Source organism: Oenanthe melanoleuca, chromosome 4, assembly GCF_029582105.1.
Source record: "Oenanthe melanoleuca isolate GR-GAL-2019-014 chromosome 4, OMel1.0, whole genome shotgun sequence".
Classification (NCBI taxonomy): domain Eukaryota; kingdom Metazoa; phylum Chordata; class Aves; order Passeriformes; family Muscicapidae; genus Oenanthe; species Oenanthe melanoleuca.
The window spans coordinates 27,013,387-27,035,058 of NC_079337.1; the positions used below are offsets into that span (position 1 = coordinate 27,013,387).

The 21,672-nt window shown below is 38.8% G+C and overlaps 1 protein-coding gene across 15 annotated transcripts in view; it reads right to left on the reverse strand.

Annotated features, from left to right (window-relative positions):
* SH3D19 (SH3 domain containing 19) overlaps positions 1-21,672 on the reverse strand; it is an 81,960-nt gene that overhangs the window by 43,673 nt on the left and 16,615 nt on the right. For 7 of the 15 annotated variants that reach the window (XM_056490678.1, XM_056490676.1, XM_056490675.1 and 4 more), the window contains one exon: positions 20,034-20,073. The exons of 3 other annotated variants lie outside the window; for them this stretch is intronic. In XM_056490678.1, the coding sequence (XP_056346653.1) occupies positions 20,034-20,073 (40 nt within the window). Of the gene's footprint in view, positions 1-10,163; positions 10,345-11,575; positions 11,686-20,033; positions 20,074-21,672 lie in introns of all 15 variants that reach the window. 5 more of the 15 variants (XM_056490674.1, XM_056490672.1, XM_056490679.1 and 2 more) reach the window with 2 other exon arrangements.

Here is a 21,672-nt window from a genome sequence, read left to right on the forward strand (position 1 = left end):
AAGACGTGGATGAAAAAGTTGTCCCTCTACAGTCATTCTAGCAACTAATTAAGACTTGAAATGAACGTTGCTCTGACAGAACTGTTTTCTGAAATAGTCTGGCTAGTCTAGGATAAACAATGCCTATTTGTCTGGTTTCAGAAACAGTTCAAATGTGGCTTGGACCTAATCCACACTGCTCACAAAGCAGCTTTAGAAAACATTTCTATCAGTCATATTTCGCTGTGCATTTTTAGCAGAAAAGGGTTCTAATTTTCCTTCAAAGTATCCCAAAGATAACATAACCTTATCTTTAAGAAACACTTTTAGTTGTGTTCCTCATAAGAGGTACCCCAGCACTTTTCTCAGTTCATTGTATCTCAAGTCTCTTTTGGATATTCATTTTTGAAGCTTTATTCTTTCGCTTCCATTTCTCTGAATAACTACAATCTTTAGGATTTTAATTGTATTTATTATCAGACAGGGAGAGGAATAAGACCAAAGTCTGGTAGTATGAATCTGAAATCTTCTGGAGCAGCAATAACTTTTTATACGAAGCTTTCAGGATTTATTTAAGTTTTATAGTCAGAAATTAGGAAATCTATGAAGTATGCACATTCAAGTATCAGAATAAAAGAACGAAAAGGAGCGAGTTCTTTCCTCCACTAACAAAAGCCCTTTGACCCATCGCAATTTGCCTCAAATCTGATAAACACTTCCACATAAAAGCAAGTACTTTTGGCTGGAAATCATAGGAGTCGTCATGTAGGCACAAGTTCAAGCTTTTCATATGGCATGAGGACCAAAAGGATACATAGAAAGAATTTTAAAAATCAAAATGCAAAGAACAAAGAAGTAAAACCTTTCATGAAACCAACCTAGTAAAGTTGAAGAATGGATGGATCAAGGACAGCAAGGCAGCTGAAATATGCAACTATCTATAATTTAGAATCCAGGATAATATGGTTCTATTAGAAAATTTATGAGCTCACAGGCAAAACCAGCTGTTAGAAGACAGTTTTTCTTTTCCACTTTCCATTAACAGGTCACTCATCTACAACCTTTTGGCAAAGCACTACATTTCCTACCCTCTGGAAAGTCTGATTGACATCTAGCTTACAATTATTTAAGCCCTTTAAAAACATGGAAATGACAGTAGACACATTATTTTTTTCCCCCCCCACGAAGCCATGCAAAGGAACTGCAAACTTCCTAACTTCATTATATACTAAACCCCAGTAATTTAAGTAAGATGCTGTTCTTGGAGCAGCTGGTGATTTTACCTGTACCTTATGCTGAGCCTACCTGACCCTGCCCCACAGAAATCAATTCCTTGTCTCCTATTCTGTGTTGCGAAGAAAGACGTGTTAAGGTTACTTTTCTCCACATGTGAATAACATGTTTTCGCTCAAGCCATCCAAATAATTAACATAACCAAATAAAATCTAATTTTCCTATTTGTTGAGGTAGGAGCTGCAGCAATTACTGTACTCCATGGTCCTTGCCTCTTTTCCAGCTCCTCCTCCTGCTTGTAAGGCACAGCAATGAACCAGAAGGCAGAAAAAAAAAAATCCTCACAAACTCACATGCCAAGGAAAAATTAATCCATCCAAAACGCAACTCATCCCACAATTACATGAGAATACCCGAGGGGACAGTGCGACAATAACTAGCTGTGGGGGTGGGAGAGAGCAGCTCCTGTGCCACCTTGCAATGTACACAAGTGAAATCTAAACTCATATTGCTGGAAGAAAACCTTGCAGACAGCAGGAAGTTTCAAAGTATTAAGGAATCTTATAAACAGTAGCAACAACAGCAGAGTCATATCTAATATGGAATAAGTAAAGATGCAAGCTAGTCCTCCTCCACCACCATCACCACCCCGCCCCTCCCCCCTGCTTTTAGCATGCAGGAGTGGACAACCAGAGCAACGCCTCTGACATCTGCACATTTATCCTAGACCTTGCTAACTGCTAATTTAAATCACAAACTTTGTTTCATTTCTGGCTAAGGCAGTAAGTTTGATGAGTTCCCCCACCAGCTCCTCATAATTCACTTTGCACCCAGAAAAACCCACTCAGTAAGTTCAGAGGGGATCTGTATGTTGCTGTTCCTGCTATGCTGAAAGCAGTTGGACACTTCCAAAGTTGGCAGTAGTATGAAAAGGGTCCCATGGGTCACCATTTCTGAAAGATAAAGAACCTGTAGTGGTGTGTATCAAGTTGTTAAACATCTACTCATTCTTTCTGGTAGGCTCTGCCCTGAGTTTCAAGGACAGGTTTCCCAAATATAAATACTTGGGGAAAATGCTTCAAAAGCCTATTTCGGATCTCTACATTAAGCAACTAAAATTGCCACAAGGTAGACTGGGCAAAGAGCTGCAAATTGTTCAGTGGAATAAGTGCGCTTACTGTGCATAAACCATGGTTTCTCCCCCATCAGGGGCTCTACTTTGACACTTCATTGACTGAGTATTGTCCCTCTTCAAAAACAATTTCAGTATAGCTACCAGGTTTCTCGAAAGGCTACTCCTGCAGGGTTGACTCCTGACCCAACACAGCAACTGTGTGAGCATCACTCACCTTGGCAGCCCCCAAAGAGCAGAGAAGGGGAGGTGCTGTTTAAGTGGAATAAAGCTCAAATCACACAGCCATCTCCAAGGGAGCAGGCAGGAAGTTGTGTTTGCCCAGAGCAGGACAGCTAAGCCAAGAGGCCCAGAGGTTCTGGGCTATCTTTTCACCCACCCGGTCCTTTAGCTGGTTCAGGAGCAGCAGAATCTCCAGCCCAGTGGAGGGTATCACACGGGCACATTCCCACAAGCTGACTGACAATGAGGCAGCTTGGCTGTTGAGTGCAAACAGGTAGAGGATTGATGGATTTTATTTGTCTCTGGAGATCACAGGCAGGACTTGTCCCCTTCCTGCATGTGAGCCTACCCACAACCATCTAGGGAGGGTCTCCCTTGGCTATCTACAGTCTTCTGCTCTACAGGTTGTGATACTGCTTGAGATAAAAAAAAGACATTCCAAGTTACTAGCCTGTTTCATCATCTTTTTGCCATCTACTTCCACACCCTCCTACAGGCTTGTATGGGATTCTCAGCAGGAATTGAACAGACCTTCATATTTCCTGCTCCTTTTATTTGAACCAGAACCTTTAGTTTATTTACCTAAACTGGCATAACAATGAATATTCTACAGGAAAACTGATTGCACTTTTTTCATACATTACCCTAGGCATACATAAAAGCCTAAAGGGGAAAAAAAGAATGATCATTTGTTCTAAAAAATTAATGTTCTGAACCATCTATTCCAAGGTCTCAAAATGTATTCTTTATGTCAAGTTATATGAAGCTTTTCATAAAGTATCAGTCCTTAGGTTCATATACCCGTGTAAAAGTTAACATATGTGTAATTGTGATGGTTGTTGACCCTACTTTGTATTTACACACAGAGCAAAAAGAATTAAAATGTTGCTATTTTTAATGTCTTGTGACTTCTTGGAATATGAGCCAAGAAATTAGCTCATGCTGAAATTACTGTAAGGCAAAACACTAGTTTAATAAAAAGCATCATATATTCCTCTTAGTTACTTTAGAAATCTTTTTAACAGCCAGTGTACTACACTGCAACATTCTAAAAACTTATTAGAAGACATTATTTCAAGCACAAAATGTTTAAAGGTCACGTAAATTATTTCACTGCAGACTGAATTACATAAATATGGTAATAACTTTATAGCTAAATTAGGGGTGATGCAAATGGTTAGATTTACCACCACTGAAGGCCAAAGAGAGACTTACTAGGTCTATAAAAAAGCTCCTAAAGCTAAAACAGAAGACTCATAGCTATCCCAAATTCACTATGTGGGTGCAGTTGACAGAATTTTATTAATCCTGTGGAATTCAATTTGTACTGAAAATGCAGCCACCGTGGTCAATGCCTCCATTGCTGAGGAGCCCCAGTCCTCTAGCTGATATGTAAATAAACTGACATGGCACATGGAGCCCAGGTGCACTTTCCCCATCAGTGTCAGAGAAGCAAACATTGCACAGCCAGTACTCCTGGCTCACCACTCCCACCAGCTCTCTTGTGTTGTTGCTGGCACGGTCACAAGTCTGCTAGATTAGCTACATGATTTTGTTTACAACAAAGAATCCCATCCCAAATATCCTGATTAATTTTCAGCCAGACAGGCTACCTGCTCCAGCTGGCTGCAGAGCCACATGAGCATCAGGGTAGGCACCAGAGAGTGATGGGAGTTGATGGGAAGGCCAGCAGCAGTCCTTGAGGTGAGCAGCTCAGCCTCCACTGACAAAACAATCCTTAAATCCATGACGCTGCCAATAATCTGACAGTAAATCACCAAATGCTGGCTATACCTCATGTCAGCTGCTCTTCTCATCCTTCAGTATCAGCTGATGATGATCCATATTGACTCACTAGGAGATCAGACAATCACCACAAAAAATATGGTTGACAGCAGCCTATCCCCACAGTCTTTCTGTAAAATGAAAACTTACATGTTCTCTGCTAGATCATGCAAGTCCTGGCCCTGTGAGTACAGGAGAAATCACATGCTCAATAGTATAGATAGGTCATCTAGAAATTAAGACTTAAACCCACACAACTTTACTTCTCTCTTGGGTTCAGCTCCAAAAGCAAGAAATCCTAAACCAGCAATTAAGTCCAGTGACAATTAAATCCTCATCAATATGCTGAGAATTTCTGCTTCTGCCTCACTTCATGAATGCCACAATAGCGACTTCCCACAGTCTGAACAAGTGAAGATGTAGCTAAGCAGCAGCTAAATTCCAGTTGCTCTGCTAATTAAAATAGCTCATGTTGATCAGCAAAGGGAAATCCTTTCAGGAATTTCCTCTAGCTGTTTCTTCAACCACTTATTACATATTGATATCTTGTCACTGTCATACTTTGGGATCGTATTTTAGCAACCAAACCGTCAATTTTAAGGCAGAATACAAGCAGGAAGTCAAAGCAAATCATGGCAGCAAATGATAATACTTCACACTTCAATTCTCACAGCAGTCTACAAGTCATGAGATTACAACATCGCCCATATTTAATAACGTCCAGCTTAGACCATGAAGCTGAAACATCTCCCAAATTTTTGTGAATCTGAGTCACTTGGCTTGTGTGCACCCTGAACTAACTCTTTCCTGATCTTGAGATACAGACATTCTAGATAGATTTCCTACAGCATTTTCTTTCAGTTAACAACCCAAACTGAACTGCCCCCTCACCCTAAGATGAATTTATAAACACAGCCATTCTAGAAAGGCAAATCCTTAGAGCATGATTCAAGTCACTCCCAGTCTTCATTGCCTATTGACTGATTTCAGCTCCCAATAAAATGTATTCTACAGGAAGGCTTTGGCCCTTCTGTAACAGCTAAAAAGGCTACCCTGCTATGCCATCTATCACACTCACTGTTATCATAAGCCTGCTAGTATGTTTTGACTAAAATCAGTAAATAGTATTTATGATTAATGGCAATTTAATCTTGGTAGTAAATAATTATAGGAGTAGGAAACATCTATAATTTTAATAATAGCATAATAGCAATGTAGCACTGTAAATGTAAATGAAAGTATCACTGAATTGTTATAGTGATAGGGACAGGATATTTGGACCCAGCCAGCATTATATTCAGACACAAAAGTAATCATGAAACACAGAAGGGAAGAACCAGTGCTTACAAATAGAACATTTTAGCTGTAAAGTGCAGCTTCTGCTGATGGGAATACTTTACCATCAAAGTCTACGGAGTTTCTGCATTTGCACATGGGGAAAGATGACAGTGCCCTACTTTTACAGTTAAAGAGTACAAAACAAAGCCTATTTCTGAAGAGTTTTTTTTTTATTCAACTACTTGAAGTTGCATTTCAGTCAGTAAATCAAAGCCTTCTCTAGCCACTGACAGCACATTCTGCTTGCTTCATACATCTCTGTACATCAAATATAACCTGGTCGCTAAATGAACTCCAGAACCTCTATAATTGACAAGACAGATGAATAAAACCTGATTTAATCATGAAGGATGAGAAGGACAAAGGCATAAAAAAACCCAGTAAATCTGGATCCACATGATTCAAGGTGTCTTTACATGGCTTTAACTGTTATAAAGGATGAATACTAGATTTTCTTCAAATAGTTTCTGTATTTCATAGAAGATAATGAGTATAGTGGTAAGTCTATCTTTGAAAAGGGAAAAAGTGGCTTGTCAATGTTCTCATCTGACTAGAAATGTTAATAATAACTGTAATAAAATAGATAACACTACTTTTATAACAGTGAGAATCTTAAATCCTTACTAAATCACTTATCTGCAGATCAGTAAGGAGAAAACAATAAAGCATGGGTGGGGAAATCACCCAAAGAAATTAAAAGATGGGTATATTTCAGCTGGAATTTTGAAAACAGAGAAGCTTCAGAATAGAAACACAAAAGAGCATTGCTCCAGAGAAAAACAGGCAAGAGCAAAAGGGTGTTGACTGCAAGGGCAAGAACTCAGCAGGACCCAGATGATGCATATGCTACAGGAATCCAGTGGAAAAAGCTCAGGTGCTTGCAAGCACACAGACATCAAAGTCATCACAGCAGTAATCAGATCAAGGCAACAAGCTATAGGTGTTTCTTATTTTACCTAGATATGTTTATTTCCTGTGTAAAAATCTCTAAAATATATGCCCATTTGCTTTAATTATTGTGCATCCTTTGAGAGGAATCTAGAGTAATAAGGAAGGAGCTCCTGGGGAACCTTGAGGCAACCAAGGCCTCTGACAGGTGAATTATTGAGTCTTACTTCCCAGAAACACTACTAAATAGGTTCTACACTCAGCAGTTGAAATAGTATCTGGATGTTGCCTAGTCAAAGATTAGCAGCACAATTCCAGCACTGTAACACAAAAAGACAGATCTTTCAGATTGAAAATGTTAAGTTCAACCACAGAACTGAGATTATAAGAACCATTCCGTACTGGCGTAACCTCAGTGCCAAAAGATCAGCTGAGCACCTTTGAGAATTTTGAAGTACACTTGCCAATGCTAAGTTCTTTGACAAGTCCCATGCCATTAGATTTCTGTGCTCCTTCACCTTAATTGACTCTCTTTATAAACCAGCCGAGTCAAACAAGCAGCATGAAATATGATGGACTTTAACTTTTAACTGAATGAGGAAATAAAGGGAATTTCCTCATTGTTTTAGTAATAGATCTCTGTTGAGAATAAAGGCATTTGTTGTGAAGGGACAGCCTACATGACAGAAATATTAATACATCTACATCAAACATAGTGAAGCTTTAACTGAGTGCTTAAAAATGAGAAAAAAAAAAAACCAAAACCCCTTCTACAACATAAATGTGAACAAACATCCAAAAGACACGGTTAATACTACAAGGTTATCCATATGAAGAAACATACTGGTTTCAAACAGGCTGTTTGTACTTATAAACAAATAATTTAAAAAGGAGCAGAAACACTAATTTTCAACCCTCTTACATTAAAATATCGCAAAAGTAAAAGCATCTTCATGCATGATCACATCTTGTTGCAATGTACTGCTGACTCATCCAGTTACACCCTACAGTATGTGAGATCCATGAACTTGTAAGAGTGGCCCTTACAGAATGCACAGGGCACAGAAATTGTCAAATAAAATCTCCCAACCTTCTGGACCTGTCTTTCCAGAAGATGCTCTGCATGCAGTTCAGTCAGAGAAATGGCAGGTTTTCCTGAACACTTTTCCCTTGCCCTTCTTGAAATGCTTCATTTTCCTTAATGTTACAGATACTGACAAAGCTTTTAATTACAAAATACAGAAAATTATTCACCAAAAATTTACACTACATAACAACAAACCATACTTTTCACATATCTATAGGTCTGCAATGTTTACCTCTGAGTTTAAACATGACCTTAAACTTCAGTCCTTTTTATAGATTCACAGTGATCCAGCAACTCTGAGATTAAGGTCAACCACTCTAAAAAGATATGCATCAAAGATTATTTTTCAAGTCTCTTAATTCTGATTCTACAAGAATGTTGGTATAGTGTATAGGTAAAGTTAACACCTTTGCTAGCCCAGGCTGGGGAAAAGCATTCAAGTTTACACATACTCAAATTATTTTCTAAGAGTGAAATAGAAGCATTGACCAACAGAGCCAAATAAATTTTTAAAATCATTCCAATGCCTACAAAACATGCATCTATCTCACTGCAAAATCTTGATAGGCAGGAACAGCACTGAATTTGCTGTAAGAACAAAATACCTACCTCAACAATCAAGAAAAGGCCTTTAACCTCCGGGGACAGCTCATCTTTGAGCAAGTCACCATGCAAACATACTACAAGACAAAAAGAGCTTCCTCCACCCTCAGTCATATATCCTGGCTGTCTTACAACATCATGGGACTCAAATTATATGGCAAGTCAGTAAATACTGCAGTCTCTAATGGATGATTACAACTTGGACGAAACAATCACTATTATTTTTTGCCACTCAACCAAATTTAGCTTCAGAAATAAACATCTTGCAGAACAGATTGAACCGGACCTTGTCAGAGCAACAGCCTTAAGAAATACCTCTCCAAAACATTTCACAGCCACAGATATTAGTACCCTTCCCTCATCAAACACATAGCTTTATCACATGCTCCTCCATGCACTTCAATCAATGTGCCACATGTCATCAGGTAAATTAGGCAGAGGAAATTAAAAAGAGCCGCAAAGTATCAGCTTACTCCAACAACTGAAAAAAAAACCAGCAAAACCAGGGACCAGTGGGGTTACCCTTCTCTTATAACAACCACTTCATCTCTAACCTCTAACCCTTGATCAATAATTTTTACAGGGACAGGCATAGAAAATAAATATTACTTTTTTTTTTTTTTCAATCTCCAGTGCAATTTAAAGGCCCTGGATACAGATAACATAAGAAGGTAATTTCTCTAATCTCTGCTCTCAGTGATGCCCTTAATTCCAAAGGCAGTAAATTGTTCCCCTCCTTTTTCCTGCATCAGTCAGCCTTCTTGCCTCTTGCTAAAATGCTCCTAGGTCTCCAAAAGTAATAGTGACCTTTTCCTTAAGACTACTTAATTGATTTACATGATCTATTTAAAAGCAGAACAACACCACTTTAACTATTTCAAGAAGCAGCAAAGCTATAGGGAATGACAGCTCAGTCTCTTGCTACTCTCTACTCCTTACTCTCTACTACAGAACATAGAAAGCATTATAGAAAACTATCAGACATGAAGCTCAAAAGAGCCAAAGAGACTTTTCAACGTGCAATGCAAGGTTAAGCTTTGGTACTGCTTGCCATAACACACAAGAAGTGTATATGAATTTTAAAAAACCCTAATGAAAACCCACTGTTGGCTAATAAATACAAAGTATCACTTCTCTCAGAGAGCAATGTTAGCAGGGCAAGGGAGGTGATCCTGCCCCTCTGCTCAGCTCTGGTGAAGCATATCTGGAGTGCCATGTCCAGTTCTGGGCTCCTCAGTGCAAGCGAGACATAGCGCTCCTGGAGCAGGTCCAGAGGAGGACAACAAATGTGATGATAAGACTGGAACATCTCCCTTAAAATAACAGGCTGAGAGTTGGGCCTGTTCAGCTTTGAGAAAACTGAGAGGGGACCTCCCCAATGTCTCAGTACCTGCAGGGAGGGTGACAAGAGGACGGAGCCAGGCTCTGCTCAGTGCTGCTAAGCGACAGAACAAGAGGGAAGAGACAGAAACTGATGAACAGGAAGTTCCACTTGAACACGGGAAAGAACTTTTTTACTGTGCCAAATTGTCCAAAGAGGTTCTGGAGTCTCCCCCACTGCAGATACTCAAGAACAGTGTGGAAACAACCCCTGTGCTCTATAATGACCCTGCTTGAGCAGGGTTTTTCATGTGGACCACAACAACCCCAGGCATTGCTACAGGCTGAGGGAAGAGTGGTTGGAAAACTGCCTGGTGGAAAAACACCTGTGGACGCTGGTTGACAGTGTCTGAACATGAGCCACAATATGTCCAGGTAGCCTTCCAGGCCTGTATCAAAAACAGTGTGGCCAGAAGAACCAGTGCAGTGATTGTCCATATGTACACAGCACTACTGAGGCCATACCTTGAATTCTGTGTTTAGCTTTGGGCCCCTCACTACAAGACGGACACTTACGTGCTATGAGTGTCCAGAGAAGGGCAACAAAACTGGTGAAGGGTCTGGAGCACAAATCTTGTGACAAGCAGCTGAGGGAGTTGGGGGCATTTACCCTGAAGAAAAAGAGGCTCATGCGAGACCTTATTGCTCTCTACAACCACATGAAAATGAGTTGTATCAAGGTGAGGGTCTGTCTCTTCTGCAAAATAACAAGCAAAAAGACAAGAGGAAATAGCTTCAAGCTGCACCAGAGAACTGTGTTGTCAGATCAGATCTGTCTTTGGTGGGGAAAAAAAAAAGCTGTTATTAACAGAAATCATTTCTAGTCAGTTCACACTGTAGAAAGTTCACTTGACAGAACTCATGTCCTTGTCAACAGCCTTGGAAGGAAGAAGATAGATTGAATAGTAAAGCAAATAATCTTTTATCCTATATACCAGTAAGGTGTGGTGAGAAAGCCTCTCCTGCAGCTGTCATTCAAGTACTTGTCCCATCATATTTTTCTCTTTCCTCCTAGTTGTGCAGCCTTCACCTGTCAGGAGCACTACATGCTTTTAGCTATTCATGGACCTATTATTTTAGAATGGGTTGTGGAAAGGAGGCAGTAAAACACAATGTTTTTAAAAACAGTTGTCCAAAGAAACTGTGTTTTTGGGAGAGGAAAGAAACTTCCTGACTTGGTCTAACCACAGAACAATATCTGGATTGTTTGAACTAATACTGTACTCACAGAATCATAAAATCATCAAGGTTGGAAGAGATCTTTAAGATCAAGTTCCACGGTCAACCCAGCACCACCACTAGTAACCCCTGAACTACTAAACCATTAAACTGTATCATACAGCATCAGATCCAGACATCTCTTGACCACCTGCAGGGATGGAGACTCCATTACCTCCCAGAGCAACCTATTCCAGTGCCTGACTACCATAACAGTGAATTTTTTAAAAAATAATACCTAATCTGAATGTCCCCTGTCTCAGCTTAAGGCCATTTCCTCTAGTCCTCTTACTTCTATAACCTCTTTTCAGGTTCTAATACTAGATACCAGATACCAGTGTGTGAGGGGATGGGGAAACACAAGTCCAATGACATGAAATAAAAGAACCATAATAGTAAAACCAAAGCTGTTTATTTTTACTAAGCATTTATTCAAAACAAAATATTGCCTAATAAAAATGTAATCTCATTGAGGTACTTCTTTTGCTTCACCCAGATGTTATGCTATAGATCAAAAGAGAGATTTAACAAAGTAATTACTGCTTGTGTTTGGAACACCCTGATTAGATTTGGGCCTTCTCTTTAATTAGAAGTCAACCTTTGCCTCAATCCTCAGGAGATGGCAATGTCCACCAAAGTCAGATGACAAGACTCTTATGACAATGCTTCCCAGATTAAGATGCAGCTATGCATAATTATAAAGACCATACCACTATGAATACTTTCCACATTTTGCGTTGCACGGTCTAACTTCAGTACTCTGTAGCAGGGGACCCTCCTGTGGCATGAGACCTGCTGGTAACCTGTCTTGGTTGTAAGCCTGTAAGGGAATAGGCAACATGACTTTTTGTATCACTGGATCATAGTTCTCTTCTTGAAGCTGAAGCAACCAGAACAGATGAAAACCAAACTCATCCTTGTCTATACTAGGGGCTAATACTAGCTCAGCTGAGCCTGTGATTTGCCACAGATGGCTAAAAGAAGGACAAACTCAGTACACAAACATGGCTTAAATTCAAATGATGTCTGCACTGAGCAAAATACTACTTTTGAACAGAGAAATTTTGTAGACAAATCAGAAATGCAATTTCTCACAAACAACAGGATCAGCGTCTAAGGCATGGCTGTGCAAACTGCACAATGTACTGTACATTACATTAAAATACATTTAAGAGGAAGAAATTATCAATGTGACAGGCCTCACCAGGAATAACTTAGCGCCATGATGTCATAAGAATGCAAATGTAATATGCTTTAAGAGTACTTGATTAATAATTTCAGTGTTCAATCTGCCAAATCATATGCTGCTACTTAAGGTAACTGATTCCTTGTACTAGAATAAAGAACAAATATACCGAAGAAATAACTTATAATGAAATTACAAAGTAAGTGAGCAGTATAGAAAAAAAGAAATAAAAAAAAGAATGAAACAACAATCTCTTCTCTTTTGTGCGCATCAGAGTAAGAGGCCATGAAAATGAATATAATAATTGCAAACTGAGCACTCCCACTCAAATTCCAGAAACAAAGGAAAATGTAGATACTAAGCCTAGACAGAAACCAACATATATCCTTAGAGAAATAAATGAAAGCTCCAACACTTAAAAAATACCAACATTAAATTCTTTCAGAGACAACCGAGCAATTACTATTTCTGCATTCCAGGTTTACAATCTGCTGAGTCTGCCTCCTGAGCCCTGACACATATCCTGTAGGTTTCCCTTAGCAGCTCCTCCTCCTTTTCCATTTTGAGAATAGTACAAATACCTTTGGAAAGAATCCTCTCCCAGCCCTCCTTCTCAGCTACCACATAAATTTAATCTGCTGTTCATCATTGAGAAATCTTGGGAGAAAAAAGTAATTATAAAGAAGCAGAATTATAACCATGACTGATTAATTTGGTTTAAAAAACGTGCAATTGTGTCCTTCCTGAAACCACCTTTTTTAGAACTAATATCTATCATGGTTGTTCATGCCCCAGATAATTCTCCTAATGCACAAGGAGTGTGGCCACATGTCTGGATGGCCCTCACTACTTCATATAGGAGTCTGTTCTGAAAGATGATGGGATGGTGAAACTTGCTCATGTACACAAGATGCCTAATGAAGCAGTGAAATTCTTTCAGTGAAGACAGAGGGTGAGACTTTTTCTATTTATTCTTTCAACAACCATCTCATTTGCAGTGTTATCTTCCATTATGAATTAGAATAAGCACTGGAGAGTAGCCCAGACATTGGAAGGAGTTGTTCAGGGCACCAGAGAAAAGTCTTCCTTCAGAATTCCCTTTGCAGAAACCAGGAACAGAGCACTCTTAATTAAAAACAAATCCCAAATAAGGGATCTAGGAGGCTGGCTAGGATACACCCTTCACAATAACTCTTCACTGCTGTCTGTGAGAAGAATAGCCAAAAAGCTTCAACACAACAATGGTGAATTGGCAACATTAAAACAAACACCCCAAAGACTGGGTTCTAGATACTCTTGTGATCCCTAACTACCAAAAATTACGCTGAACCCATCTGCCATTTATTCCTCAGCTCTACCTGTGATTCTTTTTTCCCCTACTTACAGGTAAGTATAAGCTGAGTGGAGTAAAAATTAACATTTCAAATTAAAAATTAAGCATAATGATGTATTGTGGCAAAGAAGCAGCCAAAGAAAAATGCTGTACAAAATTGCTCCAGCTTATACTACTCCCAGAAGAAACAGCTCCGATGTGAAAGCACATGCTAATGAGAAACACATGATAAACAAAAGAAAGAGACATAAGTAGATTCCAAATCCAAATTGCACCAGTTTAAATCTCTATTTAACCTATGGAATCGCACTAAGTGAATCCAAAATGTATTTCTCTGAATGAAAAAAAGGAGTCAAATGACCCTCCTTGTAAAATAACAAGAAAGCCAAAACTCAGAGACCCTGCTTCCAGCTCTGCCATTGATTGATCATGGAACTTGTAAGAAATCACTCTACCCCCTTATGCTGAACTTGCTTCATCTGTGAAGTGGAGAGACAGCTATTTTTTTCCCCTGGAGATCAGCCTTTTGACCCAACTAATCACATGAACACTGACAGCAGTTCAAAGGAGAGAATGAGACCTTTCCTTCTTGGAGCAACACAGGTGTAACTCAGCTCAGGACAATTGTGAAACTGCACCCCAAGGATTTGGAAAGGAGACTAGATACTCTTTAAAACTACCCCAACTTCTGACCTACTAGGAGGGTGCAAAAGCAGGACATCTCTATTTCCACAGTCTAAAAGCATGCTTAGACCAAGGGTAACCTCATACTCTCTAGCCTAAAAAATTGCAAAAGCTAAATATAACGAGTAAGAACACAGTAAAACAGCCCCCAACATTCATTCATTCTTCTACACGCAACTCTTTGCATTCAGATGGAGGGCCAGCAACGTTCAAAGTCTCAGACTTCAGACATGTATTATGGTCTGTAACACTGGCAAGATGGGCAAAAGTCTGAAATTTTCCTGTGTAAAATAGAAGAACTGACAAAGTTGTCCAGACATTGCTAGTGGACAACAGAAGGATTTTAAACGAAGTGATGAAAAACTGTACTCCAGGATGCTTGTGTGAATGAATCCAGTTCTCCTGGACATTAAGCAGTCCAGTGTTTAGACTGTTTCTTTTGGTAATGTTTCCCACAGTACTTTCAATTGGAAATAAAGTTACTAAATGAGAGACAAGCAGCCTCTGAGTGGGCTGAAAGAAAGTATTTCTCGTTCCTGGGAGATTTTCAAATCTTGGCTATAACAAAACATCATTGGTCTCATCTAGTATCAGCATCTTCCCACTATGAGCATGATGCTTGATTACATGACCTGCATGATCTTCTCACCATTCTGTGATTTCTCAGTACAGAAGCAGCAGAAGTCTCTTCACCCTGCCCCTTCAACTAAGACAGAGCAATCACTAACAATATAAAGTTGAACAAAGACAAATGCCAGATTCTACACCTCAGATAGGGCAACCATGGATGTACACACAGACTGGGGAATGAGAGGCTGGAGAGCAGTGCTGCAGAAAGGGAGCTGGTGGTCCTGTTCCATGGTAAGTTGAATGTGAGTCATTGTGTCCTGGCAGCCAGGAGGGCCAACCTTGTCCTAGAGCGCATCACACACAGCACTGCCAGCTGGGCAAGGGAGAGGGTTGTCCTGCTATGCTCTGCACTGGGGTGGTCTCACGTCAAGTGCTGGGGGCAGTTCTGGGTGCCACAACAGAAGAAAGACATTGAGCTGTTAGAGGGTGTCCAGAGGAGGGCAACAAGGATGGCAAAGGGACTTGAGGGGAAGCTGTGTGAGGAGTAGTTGAGGTCAGTTGGTCTGTTCAACCTGGAGGAGACTGAGGGGAGACCTCATTGCAGTCTACACCTTCCTCATGAGGGGAAGAGGAGGGACAGATACTGATCTCTTCTCTGTGGTGACCAGTGACAGGACCTGAGGAAATGGCCAGAAGCTGTGTCAGGGGAGGTTTAGGTTTGATATTAGGAAAAGGTTCTTTAACACCTAGGGTGGTCAGGCACTGGTACAGGCTCCCCAGGGAAGTGGCCACAGCACCAAGCCTGACAGAGTTCAAGCATCATTTGGACAGTGGTCTCAGGCCCATGGTGTGACTCTTAGATATGGCTCTGTGCAGGGCCAGGAGTTGAATTTCAATGATCTTTGTGGACACTTTCCAACTCAGGATATTCTATGATCCTGTGAAATTATTAAATGACTGACTGTAATGGTTACAACATAGAAAACCTGTTACTGTTTTCAAGACCTCAAAAGCATACTGATTCGTACAACCACCTCATTTTAATTACAACATAGGGACAGTTGCACCACATTCTCAAGCCAGTGCCTTAAGATTCCCTTCATGCTCTGTTAAACTCTTAAGATCTTCATTAAAGGGTGTCTTTTCAGGCTTCACAGATGATTTAGTCAGACTGTTACTGTGGTATTTCTTAAACACAATTTCACAAAATCACCATTATATATACATGCAGAAAAGCTTTCACTAATGGAATTCTGCTACATTTAAAAAAAAACCCAAACAACTAAAACCAAAGTCGGATACAAAATATCATTCATAAAAATGATCAGTTGATTTACCAGAACTTCACTAAAGGGATCAGTAGCCCTTTTGATCAGCCACTGCAAGTGCTTGATTATAAAGGAACAAAAGACTTCTGTCTACTTGCCTTGTTGACTTGATGAATTTTAAATAAAAAAGCTCAGTTTACTGCAACCAAATGAAGGCAACCAGCTGTAAAAGAACTTAAGCACACTACAGTCAGCATGCAGACTATATGCAGCAAAACCTAGGATCTGTTTCTAGAAATTAACTAACTATTTTCATCCCTCTCCCCATTTTTCACAGTAGACACTAATATTCTAAATATCAAAATTTCTTACTTCAAGTGATTGATACCCTACTCTCAATAAATTGCTGCAGTTGTTAGCTACCTTCATCTTCTCATCTCCAAGGTCAAGGGAACTACAATGACATATCAAATTACAGGACTGCATTTCAGGATTTTTTCATCCATAATCCTTAACCAAAAGAAGAAAAAGAAATCCAATTCCTACTACAAGCTTTACTTATGTTCAGGGATTAACTGCAAATATGTAGATGCCGAAACCTTCTATTCTATTACTATCATATAACTTCCAGTTTGAAAACATTTAGAGGAATAAAGATCTACTTCTTTTGACCTAATTGACTTGTGTTACAGCAGTGTATGACCTGAAGCTGAGACAGCAATACAAGGATGACCTGACAGTAAAATCAAGAATTATAATTACAGACCACTGTTACCAGTAGAGATATATTTTAATACTGTCTGAAATGTAACTACTGAAGGATGGCTATTAGGTCATGAAACTAAATGTTTCTTGATAAAAATTTAACATAGCAGTAAATTTATCTGGATTCAGCAGACATTTATTTTTATCTTACTAATGTGCTGTATTTAACAAAAAAATCAGCGCAGAGCAGTACACAAAATAGACATACAGACCCTGTTCTGCTAATCCTTGCTTTCTCTAAACTCTCCTGAGAGTCAGATGGTTGCTAATTACCAAAAGAGGCAGAAGATAATGTAATAATGCACATTTTGTAAATGTTACCTAATATCTGTTTTCCTCCCTTTAATTCATTATCTATGGTCTTTGGCTCATCCACTCTCCAGATTTCTTGCACATATTGTGCTAGATCCCTGTATCACCCTCCGAATGTTCTGTAGCATTTCTTCCATGCTAAACATTTGATAGGCTAATAACCAAACCAGAATATTTGTTAGAGTTCCTGATATTGCTGTAAAAATTCTTCTAAATGATATCACCTTATAATAAAGTAACTATATTAATGACCATTTAGATACTGTTCTACCTAGAACAGGTTTTTTATATATCTTTCATTGCAAATGAATTATGTCCAAGGTATGTTTTACAACTTATCCTTGTCTCACTGTATATAAATTCTTCATCCCTAATACTGCAAAGACTCAATCACAAGATTGAAATATATCTAGAAATACACAGGTAGAGAAATATATAAAAACAGGAGGCTGGAAAGGGCAAGCTTTAGAGCTTTGAAATCATAAGAAATATTGTTATGTGACCTTTTTATTATGATTATCATGTTTCAGACCAAAACCTAACCTTACAATGCATGAGAAAGAGTTGATGGTGGATATCTGGGCCTTTTTTTCTGTCTCTTCTTATACCAGTGTTCCACATTTTTACTTAGACTTGACAGACTTCTGGGTAAGATCTCAGCGGAGTTTTATATTAAACAATAAGCTGCTACTCTGGCTCTCTCTTGGAAACATCTCCATCTGCTATTTCATCTTAGGTTATCTACTTTTCTTAAGGTTTACTGTTTATTCCTGCACCTTGTCAGCTGGTCTCCCCATGTCCACCTCCAATATTTCATAGGAATTCTAGTGCAGAAACTCTTGTTTCTAGACATTGAGTTCAAGACCTGCAGTGTCATTTTTGTTCCACTTGAGACCATGAGAGGGATAGTATTTCGTGTTTTTAAGATATGCATCCCTCAACACGCAGTTTAAGAAATAAGTAGCCAAGATGCCTCTGAACTACTATATTTTCTTCTTCCCTTGTCATGAATTGCTCCCAGAGAGGACAGTGTACTAAGTGCAGTAGCTCATCATAAAATAGCATAAAACTGTCCCCAGTAGAATTCAAACAGCTCAGAAATCCTGCCCATGTTACAAGAGAAGTATGCTTTGAACTTCAGTTTTAGCTTTGCATATTTCACAATTTAGTTTTCCCTCAAATCTTATATCAAGGGTCTCTGGCCTTGATGCAAATGCAAGTCTTTTCCTGGGCATGAAACGGCCAGACTTGGGATAAGAATCTCGCTCAGCAATTTGTCTCAATTGAATAATGCTTCCAATTATAATGAGAGATTAACCACTCAATACCAATCAGCACAGTACATCATTTAAGTAAGGCAGGCTGCTCCTGTTCTAGTCTGGAAACAGCAGAGAATCATGCACAAAACAACACTACCCTTTAAATAGTGGCTTTTCTTCCTCACAGCTCATGACACAATGGCCAGTGAAACTGCGAAGGGGTCAGAAGATATGGTCAGAAAGCATATGCACTACTGACAAGAATGAAAGACTATTGAAAGCTGCATTTCTCTCAACACTATCAGCAATCTACATTATATTGTTAATTATTCTGTGCTTTTCACATAAGAATTTGTAAATTGTAGTCCAGGCAACTTAGGGCAATGCTTTATTGCCAAGGCTGGTCCACATTTGACTTTCCAATTCCAAGGAAAAAAATCTGGTGTTTTACTTTACTTTTGGTCCAAATTCAAACTTCTAAAACACTCCAGAGCAAAAAGGTACTGGTGAGAGTGACTAAAGAGAAGAAAGGGGAAGAGACTGAAGCTGTTTCAACCTTAAACTAAACATTTTGTTAAAAGTATATTTCCTTTTAATAATGGTTTGGATTCACTTGACATTATTGTAATATGACATGATCTAATGTAAATTCTAACGTTTAGACTTTTAAGAAAAAAGTGTAGTATTCTTAAGTATTAAAGGATTACAGTACATGCAGTGATTGAGCTTTTAAGTAGATACAAGGATTCAAAGACAATACTGCCCTGCAACTTAAACACACTGTTAGAATCAGCTACAGTGCTGTGGCAGATGGGAAGGGAAGGAAAAAACATCCTCTCCCATCATATCGCACAATAGATCCAACTCATCAAGTGAGCTGTAAGAAAATGCTACACTGTTCTTCCAGCTATAAATACTAGCCCACTGCACTGTAAAAATATACAAAAAAATTGTAGACTGTAAATATCAAATGAAAAGGTCAGGTCATGTCAAAAACCTGGAAAATAGGAGCATTTTTTGGAAAGACTTTTCACAAAGGAGTAGGAGAGCCAATGTTCGCTGGTCTGCTCTATCACTTTACTTCATTAAAATTCCACTATCTACCACATGACATGGACAAAATCCTGGTTCCTCATGGAGAATTCAAAGAGAGTTTGAAAATGAGGAATAGAGAAAAAGACTATTTAAAAAAAAAAAAAAAAAAAAAAAAGAATAACTTATACAGAATATTCAGAAGCTTAAGGGAAAGTATGGCCTTGCAAATTAATAGCCTAGAAGCTCATGACAAGTCCTGATGAAAATTCTAAATAAACACAACATGTGTGCATGTATGTTTTGTTTAAAACACTTTCATTTCTTATTTGTGAAACCTTAGGTATGACGGGATCAGTGCTAATGGAATAAACAATAAAGTGTTGCTATTTTTGACTGAACTAAGAATTATTTTCCTTGCTGTAGAAGCAAGCAGTTCAAAGTAGCAAGTGAGGGGCTTGTTTTAAACCACAGTTTTTACAAGCAACCCTGTGCATGATACATAAACAGGCATTTGGAGTTTAAGTGTACACAATGCAGCAAGTCTTATTAATTTCCTTGCTCATAAGGAATATAAAACAATTATTTTTAGCACAAACTTATTTTGGCATTACATTACTGTTACCAAAACAGAACTAGAAGAATGATATTCTTATATTTCTGGCCAATTTCCTGGTTCACCCAATAAAAGGAAAAAAATAAGGGAAAAAAAAAAAAAGAAAGAGAAGGGAAGAATAAATAGAGAAATACAGTTCTTACCCTGAAAAGCGGCAGTCTGGTTTATTTCTTTCTGAGCGATCTGTGAGAAAGGAGGCATAATATCAGCACAGAAGTTGGATGTTCTTTAGCAATACTAATACAGAAGTCTTAAGAGCACTGTGAAACCATACGACCAGCAAAACCAAAAACTGATTCTGTTCAAAACTGTTTTCCCACACTGGACCAGACTGCCTAAGACCAAGTAAAATTACTGGAAGTTTAGCACTTGTTACAACTCCTCCACTCAGGACACAGTGCATTTAATGTTTTGTATTAATGCTTTGGAAGCTTCTTCTCCCTTTAGCTGAAATGAACAGTGCTTTGGCTCAGGACAAAAATAACAGAGAGGAAAGCGGAAAAAAGAAAAATCACAGATTACTCAGCGCAAAAAAATCGTTCCATGAATCATGGCTGGCAGAGTTATATGACAGGATGGAAAAAAAATCAGCATCTGGTTGCAGCAACATCTGAAAATAACTTGAATCCAGTGCAAGCCCACCATTAACTCTTCAGCTTCTGGGAGTTCCAAACATTTAATGCTTCTGTTTTTAGAAAGTGTTTTGTTTATCCTGTATTTCAAGTAGCTTATTTGGACTAATGAGATTGACTCACAAAAAATCTACACATAAAGCTCCAGTGCATGATGAAAGTATAAAATACTTCTCCCGAGAGTTATGATTATCATACATGCATTACAAAATAACCACAGTGCTATGATACTAGAATTCATGTATTATCATTAATATTTTAGGTCCAGAATATCTTTTACTGCATGACTTTTGAACTATCTGAAAAATGGAAACTGTTGACCACCTAAAATGCACATATTCTAAAATTAGAGGGGGGGGATTGATCTTTTAATGCAGAAAGATACACTATACAAGCAGAAGGTAATTCCTACAACTGCATGTAATACCCATTGACCATGGTAATTTTGCTTCTAACTTGATATCTGTGTATTTTATACAGAAAGCTATTTTTCGTGTTTTAATAAATGCTTTACTGAAAAGCTTATCTATACAGAAGAGTCTTCCTAAAGAAATTTTCACACTCACTGATTGTACTTTCAATCTTAAAGCCCTGCATTTGAAATAAAATTTGTTGTGCTGACAGCACAACATTTGTTTGCGCAGTTTTATGTCCTGTATAAAAGAAATATGTTCCTCTCCAAGCTTTATGTGTTCATTTGATTAAGTTTCCATTGAAGTGGTAAAATATTATCTCATGTCAATGGTGCTTAAAAGTGTATCATGCTTTTCGGATCCACAAGTGCCCCTACTGACTGAACTGTCAGAGTTCTACAGTTATAATTTATTGTCCTCCTGACTCACAGCAAGCTCCACTTCATCACACTGTGTGAAACTCTGCTAGCAGAAGCAGCATGGTATAGCTCTGGAATAGGTTAAACCAGAGCTGCAGCAGTTCTTCAAATATACACTCCTTCCATCCTTACCATGTAACCTCCTTACCTGTGAGCACTGAAAAAAATGAGACCGGACTTCCTACTGAAACCTGCTTGCCATCTGTTGTTTGTTCAGTACCTCCTGCTCTGTATGCAGCCACAATCTAACAGAATTCAGATAAAGCCCTCCTACTGCTGAAACAATCGATCATGTGAATAAATCAGTAAGAAGTCAGA